This window comes from Aethalodelphis obliquidens, unplaced genomic scaffold, assembly GCF_003676395.1.
Source record: "Aethalodelphis obliquidens isolate GAN/ISIS:26980383/991018 unplaced genomic scaffold, ASM367639v1 scaffold45, whole genome shotgun sequence".
NCBI classification, from domain to species: Eukaryota; Metazoa; Chordata; class Mammalia; order Artiodactyla; family Delphinidae; genus Aethalodelphis; species Aethalodelphis obliquidens.
Genome location: NW_020837989.1, coordinates 10,264,699 through 10,272,651, shown reverse-complemented (window position 1 = coordinate 10,272,651; position 7,953 = coordinate 10,264,699). Strand labels below are relative to the sequence as shown.

Sequence of the window (7,953 nt, the reverse complement as noted above, 5' to 3'; positions counted from 1 at the left end):
GCAGGGTCCTTGGACATTATCTGTTGCATTCTAGGGGAGGTATCATGAAGACACATTAGAACTACTTTAGAAATAATATCTGTTCAAATCTGCCACCTTGACAGGATCCTAAAAGATGGAAACTAAATTGATGTGGTATATTAAGTTTAGCATGACCTTGAACAACTGGTTTTACAGTTTGGCTGTTGTTGTGGGTGTCACCCATAGAATACTATAAAAATGAGCTGCATCTCCACAGGTTCAGTCTTAGAGCACCAGCTGGTGAGCAATGCAAGGAGCAGTCGTGTAACCAACTTACATCGTCTTCAACATGAAGATAGCTGCAGTGCCAATGCTTCTGACCCTGGCTCTTTGCCTCATACAAGGTGAGCAATTTACCTGTAGTCTAAGCCTCTTGCCAGACATCCTAAAGCTCTGGACAGGGACTTGTCTCTCTCCCTCCTTCTTCAGTGTGTGTGTGTATGTATGTATGTATGTATGTGTGTGTATATATATATCCCTGAAATACCTTGCCAGATGTAGAGTTTTGAAGAATACATATGTGGTTTTATAGCTATGTTATCTTTAGAAATGACAAGTAGTTTGAGATAATCTGAATTTTTATCCATCAGAAATCCTTCCATTAATTCAACATTAATTCTGAAAAGCTAATAGATTCTTTTCCATATTCCCCTCACCAAACATAAAAGTTCATAACAATATGAATTATATATATTATACATATGTAGGATATTAAGCCTATGAATTGATGCTGATATGAATTATGTGTATAACAGATATTTAAAACTTACATGTACTTAATATGTATATTTTAATACTATATTTGTAAATAAAACATTAAAAACTCAAATTCAGTCATCTGTTTTTATTTTAAAGCAGTAGTGCTTTCTAGCAAATTTTATTTTTGTGTTTTCAAATCCTAAATGGATTGAAAATATTTCATCTAATTGGTAAGGGACTTCTGTGGGAGCTAGGAAGTAGGTTTTTGCTTTTGCTATTTGAATTTGAAGGGAACACAAGATTGCCTAGACTTAACCTGCTATGAAGCATTTACATATTTTAAAAGGAAACCTCAGAGATGGAGAGTGAGGAGACCATTATACACAAATGATGCCCACTTTCCTAAAAAAGTGTATAGGTACAAAAAAAGTCTGTTAATGAGAGAGTATATTAGTCTGTGAGTTTAATCTTAATATTTACCAGATCTCTAATTTTTGTGGCTATAATGAGGAGGCGGAGCTACCAGAATTCAGAAAATTTAATTTTATGTATATATATGATATAAACTTTATGCTACACTATACCTTAAAACTATAATTGATATATTTGATAGGTGTACTATGTTATAATTTTAAAAGAGGCCTGCAATACTTTGTTCTGAAAGGATCTTTTAGAAATTAGATATTTTGAGGGGGTAAGAAAGCATATGAGTAAGTATTATTTTTCAAAGTAATTGGAACTTTATGAGCGAGAGATCTTTGTGACTGTATATACTGCCTGGTGCAGTGCCCTCACTTCATTTGCCATGGTAAATTTTAATGTGTTCAAATCAATTTGTGGTTTTAAAATATACTGCCATTAAAATAAGCAAGATACTACACTCAGTAAATTGTTTTACTTATTAAATGTTTTACATTCCCTTAACTTTGGTTTCTGTATTTTTGTCCCAGATGCTGCCAGTGAAGGTGAAAATCAGGTTAGTCCTGCTTTTGCTCTTCATTGAATTCATTCCAAGATCCCTAAAGAAAAATGTTCTGTGGCCAACACCTTCATATTATAATACAGATATATTATACTCATGGGTACTAATAGCTTTTGTTAAAAACACAGAAACAGGTCTTTATGAATCAAGACATGAATCACACACACACACCAGTCAACGTCTTAATGATAATGGATATCTGCAAGAGGCAATCTACCACACTAAAGGAGTGCTTTAAAATTTCATAAACAAACACACTAGTGAATTACTATTGTTCAGTTTAACAGCTGAAAAGTCATGATACACATAGGAAGCTGAAATAACTTTTCTTGTGATCATTATGCAAAAAGGGGCTGTCTGTATCTTGTATATAGTCAGTGTATATATTTCATTCAATACATATTTACTGAGCATCTATTGTATGTCAGATCCTGTTTGAGATGCCAGGGATATAAAAACAAAAAAGAACGCTGCCGTCATGGAGCTTACATTTTAGTGGAAGAAAACAAACAAGTTAATAAGTAAATTAGTAAAATATATACAACATTAAATAATGATTAGTGCTAGAAGAAAAATAAAGCAGGATGGAAGACAGGAATTTCTGGGGATGGAGATGGTATCAGTTCTTATGAGATAGTCAGGTAAGTTCTCTCTGAGAAGATAGCATTAGAACATGGATCTAAAGGTGAGGTGGGAGTGAATCATGAAGTTACTTGTAACTCTCAGCAGACCAGGCAGAAGCACCTGTGATGGCAGAGGCCCTGACTCTGGAAGGGTCTGCACCAACTCTAAGGGATCTTTTGATTGAGAAATGAAGGAATCGTTTTCTATAGAAATTAAACATTTTTTAATCTATTTGAAAGACACGTTGAAAGAGCCAATTATACACACACACACACACACACACACACACACACACACACACACACACACACAACTGTGCCATTATTTCAGATTGAAAATATTTCTACTTATGTAGCAGATATTTGCTATGTTTCTCAAAGACCACGAACATTGAAAGAATAAAATAGTAAAAAGATTCTTTTCTACACCAAAACTCTTATAAATGTGGTTAAAATACTCTTGCTGTATTTTATGGTTACTTTTTTTTTTAAAGAAACTTACAGGAATATTCTAGAGAATTCCATTATAGTCTCTATTATTTCATTTAAGGTTTTTTTTTTTCATTTTAACATCTTTATTGGAGTATAATTGCTTTACAATGGTGTGTTAGTTTCAGCTTCACAACAAAATGAATCAGTTATATATATACATATGTTCCCATTTCTCTTCCCGCTTGCGTCTCCCTCCCTCCCACCCTCCCTATCCCACCCCTCCAGGCAGTCACAAAGCACCGAGCTGATCTCCCTGTGCTATGCGGCTGCTTCCCAGTAGCTATCTACCTTACGTTTGGTAGTGTATGTATGTCCATGCCTCTCTCTGGCTTTGTCACAGCTTACCCTTCCCCCTCCCCATAGCCTCAAGTCCATTCTCTAGTAGTAAGTCTGTGTCTTTATTCCTGTTTCACCCCTAGGTTTTTCATGACATTTTTTTCTCTTAAATTCCATATATATGTGTTAGCATACGGTATTTGTCTCTCTCTTTCTCACTTACTTCACTCTGTATGACAGACTCTAGGTCTATCCACCTCATTACAAATAGCTCAATTTCGTTTCTTTTTATGGCTGAGTAATATTCCATTGTATGTATGTGCCACATCTTCTTTATCCATTCATCCAATGATGGACACTTAGGTTGTTTCCATCTCTGGGCTATTGTAAATAGAGCTGCAATGAACATTTTGGTACATGACTCTTTTTGGATTATGGTTTTCTCAGGGTATATGCCCAGTAGTGGGATTGCTGGGTCATATGGTAGTTCTATTTGTAGTTTTTTAAGGAACCTCCATACGGTTCTCCACAGTGGCTGTATCAATTTACATTCCCACCAACAGTGTAAGAGGGTTCCCTTTTCTCCACACCCTCTCCAGCATTTATTGTTTCTAGATTTTTTGATGATGGCCATTCTGACTGGTGTGAGATGATATCTCATTGTAGTTTTGATTTGCATTTCTCTAATGATTAATGATGTTGAGCATTCTTTCATGTGTTTGTTGGCACTCTGTATATCTTCTTTGGAGAAATGTCTATTTAGGTCTTCTGCCCATTTTTGAATTGGGTTGTTTTTTTGTTATTAAGCTGCATGAGCTGCTTATAAATTTTGGAGATTAATCCTTTGTCAGTTGCTTCATTTGCAAATATTTTCTCCCATTCTGAGGGTTGTCTTTTGGTCTTCTTTATGGTTTCCTTTGCTGCGCAAAAGCTTTGAAGTTTCATTAGGTCCCATTTGTTTACTTTTGTTTTTATTTCCATTTCTCTAGGAGATGGGTCAAAAAGGACCTTGCTGTGATTTATGTCATAGAGTGTCCTGCCTATGTTTTCCTCTAAGAGTTTGATAGTTTCTGGCCTTACATTTAAGTTTGCTGATTAAAGAGATGTTCAGAAACTTCTATTGCCTAAGTAGAGTGGGATGGTAGGGTAGAAAAAAATTTTTGAGATTTTTGAGACTCGAAGAGCATGCTCATTTGGATATTTCATACTGGAAAAAGAAGGGTATTGTGTAAATCTTACTGAGCATGAAGCCATGATTTTCTTTTTTCAGTGTCTATGATAATGGGTAGTAGTTTCGGTGGATATTTCAAATTTTGCACTGATATTTCTCATACTGTTGAACTCTATTTCACTGAAAAACATTTTAAAAACAAATTTAGCCACCTCTCGTGTTGGCATAAGCAAAAAAGAATATAAAACATAATTATTTATCTGGAAATATTTCTGATCATAGTCTTTGGATATTTTGTCAGAAATGAAAACTATTAATTTAGTCTTTCTTATAGTGCTGGAAATTTTATTTTCCAAGTTCAGTAGCTCAAGTTCTTTCTAGTACAACATAAAAACATGTTGAATTTTACAAACATGAGCCAGAATAGCACAGAAAAGCACTGGAGTAATCTGCAAGGATCTTTACCATATGCTTAAATTTGTCATCCCAGAAGAGTTAATACGAAGCCATGGCAACCTTGATGATGCTCTAACACAGAGCAGGGGTGATGCCAGCTCCTGAGGGGTTTATGGTGATGCCTGGGGAGGAAAAATGGAAAACACTGGGCAATATCACAGCCAGTGAAGGAAAACAGAAAGAGCTTGGCCCTACAGGGCTCCAGTTTCTCTGAGACAAGTGGAGAAAACACAAAGAGCAACTAAAGCAAACAAAACAAAACAAAAATGAGCCAAAGACTGGAAGTTAGATTGCAAGTAATCGGTTGCTGGGAAGTCATCTCACCAACTCAGGATTCCTTTACGGTCCAGACCTGTTCCTGTTTCAGCCCTCTCTATTATGGTCATTGGGAGGTTATTTCCTTTTTCCCAGAGAAAAACACAACTGCTGATTTCAATTTTTATGGCCTTTTCCTATTTCCCAAAAGAACACACTGGATAACCTCATAACTCAGAAAAATAGCATCGAGTTCCATCTTTACTAATTACAAACTGTGAACAAGTTTCTTACCTGTTCTCTGGGACTCAGTTGTCCATTCATATAAAAATAAAAGTGTGTCTTTCTAGGATTTAGGTATTTTTCTAATTATGACACAGGAGAAGTCCAATTCAGGAATTATCTTGATTGAGAATGTTCTTTTTCAGTTGACCACTAAAAACTATTTAAAGCTTTATTCTAGTGTTATCATGAATCTTTGTTTTCAGCACTTTCTTTAAGACCTACCTCACAAGGGATATATTTCTATTACAGAGTCACCAGGCTGTTCTCTGGTTCTATGACAATGTTTTTATCTGGACTTTATAGAATCAGTTATATCCAGCCAGCTAAGCAGTAACTTGCAATACTGGCATAAGATACTATAGAATCAGAGACCAGACACGGATCTCAAGAGGCCCAGTTGTCAGTCTGTTGCCAGAAATTATTGCTCTGCTACTCAGATAAGATCACTGGGTGGTGGTAATACTCTTAGAGATGTTTTAGTAGGTCACCCTTAGCGAAATTTCCTAGGGCTGGTCTCTGAAATTATTTATTCTTCTTCACCATTAATCATTTATTCTGCAAGTGCTACCAACTGCCTCCTGTTTATAGGATGCTAGGTTAGTTACATCATTATCCATTAGATGGTAAGCACCATTTAGGCAAGGATCCTTCCTGCCTTATTTATTGCTGTATCCATGACACCCAGGAAAGTATAGCATCCTCATAATAAGTGTTTGTTGATTAACTGAATGATTATTATGAAGATATAGGAGGCTGAATAGAATTCTATAATCTGTCCTTTGGAAGAGGTTGCCTATGTCAGAGTTGGAGCAAAGGCTTGATTGATTTACTTATATTTTCTGGTGCGAGGATCTTTATGCTTTGTATTTTCAAAGTCAAAACAAAACAAAAAAACAAAAGAAAAAAAAAAGAAAACATAGATTACAAAGGCTTTAAAGGACCAGTGGATTTCCTAAACTAATAGGTAGTATAACATTTTAAATCAGTACTTTACTAAGTAGTGCAAATGCACCATTAATGTTAAGCTCCTAGAAAAAAAGTGAGTGACATATAGCAGGCCTTCATCAAATATATTGCAACATTTTCATATACCTTTTAATGGCCAATATTATTGAACTGTGTGCTAGGTATTTTATATGCATCATCTTAGCATATTCCAATAATAATGGCAATAGCAACAACAACTATAATAATAAAGCAGGAGGAAGAGGAGAGGTAGAGAATCTAATTATTGAATATCTGCTATGTATCAGGCACTCTTTGAGGGATTTACATGCTTATGATATTTAATCCACACGAAACTTATGAAACACATATACTTATATCCTCTGTTTTTACAGATAGAGTAAATGAGCCTTTGAGAAGTTCATTTTCTATGGCTATTGGGCTTGTAAGTGAGAACCCTGGAAGATAAGCTCAGATCTTTTGACTCCAAGTCCCTTGTTCTTTCCATTTCACTAATGACTTTAGATGAATGCTTTTAGGTGAATTTTCAATCTCCAACAGACAATCCAGATTCATTACTTTTATTTGTATTATCTGTATCACCTGAGTGAATGTCTTCCATACAAAGCGGGTGGTGGTCATGAAATAATATTGTTCTTAGAAGGTAAAGTCTTGCTTTGATGAGATTTCTGTAAGCACTTTTTTCATATTTTCCTAAGGAAACATGCAATGAATATAGGCCACTGATGAAAGATGGAAAACTGTTCTGTTCCCGAGATAAAAACCTTTTTCAAAGCTCTGATGGAATAGTGTTCATCAACAAATGTGCCACATGCAAAATGATATTGTGAGTAAAGTTCAATCTTTCTTTCAAGTGTTTTGAGTTACAAGTTATTCTCTGAACTACTAAATGTATTATTTTTATTTTCTGTCAAATATACTTTTCTAAATCTAAGTGGGTAAATAAAAATGCTTAGCAGATCACTGTGATACCTACCATCAAGTAAAGTTGGATAAATGCCACCCACTCGGAAAGATTTTAATAATAACTCATGGTATTCCAAAATATCCCAGAGGGCCTGGTATCAGTACCTCATGCAACACTTAATAGTTTTTTGAGGATGTACTTCCAAGTTGAGTTTTCTGACCCTGGGAGAAAAGAATTCTTGAGCCTGTTAAGACCTGACTCTGTTGTACCCCTGAGAATGATGCCAGACTCTTCTTGTGAGAGCCAACCAGGAGAATCAGGATACACCCTGACTCTGTGAGCTGCCAGTGTCTTCAGACATCTAGGATTATGCTAGCATGAGACGGACCCTAGGATTGACTGTGGCTTCCAACTCCCCACAACTCAGAAAGAATTAACATCCTGGAGGTTTACTGACATCTTTGCAATGCTTCTTAACTATTTCCTTCTCTCCAGTGACACTCCATAGGTGGTAAAGGCTTGAGTTATCAGTTGCAAGTCCTCAAATCAAAGGGACTGAATTTGGTTTTGAACAGGGAATTCATTCTCGGTTTCTGACCACCATCAAAACTTCAACTCTGGGGGCTTCCCTGGTGGTGCAGTGGTTGAGAGTCCACCTGCCGATGCAGGGGACACGGGTTCGTGGCCCGGTCCGGGAAGATCCCACATGCCGTGGAGCGGCTAGGCCCGTGAGCCATGGCCGCTGAGCCTGCGCGTCCGGAGCCTGTGCTCCACAACGGGAGAGGCCACAACAGTGAGAGGCCCGCGTACCGCAAAAAAA

The 7,953-nt window shown here is 36.5% G+C and overlaps 1 protein-coding gene across 3 annotated transcripts in view; it reads left to right on the top strand.

The window, feature by feature from the left end:
* Positions 1 to 241: 241 nt before the first annotated feature.
* Positions 242 to 7,953, top strand: part of SPINK5 (serine peptidase inhibitor Kazal type 5) — a 69,899-nt gene continuing 62,187 nt past the window's right edge. Inside the window, exons 1-3 of one of the 3 annotated variants that reach the window (XM_027081686.1) lie at positions 242 to 365; positions 1,671 to 1,696; positions 6,925 to 7,052. In XM_027081686.1, coding sequence (XP_026937487.1) covers positions 311 to 365; positions 1,671 to 1,696; positions 6,925 to 7,052 — 209 coding nt within the window. In that variant the 5' untranslated portion in view covers positions 242 to 310. The remainder of the gene's footprint in view (positions 366 to 1,670; positions 1,697 to 6,924; positions 7,053 to 7,953) is intronic. The other 2 variants (XM_027081688.1, XM_027081687.1) reach the window with 2 other exon arrangements.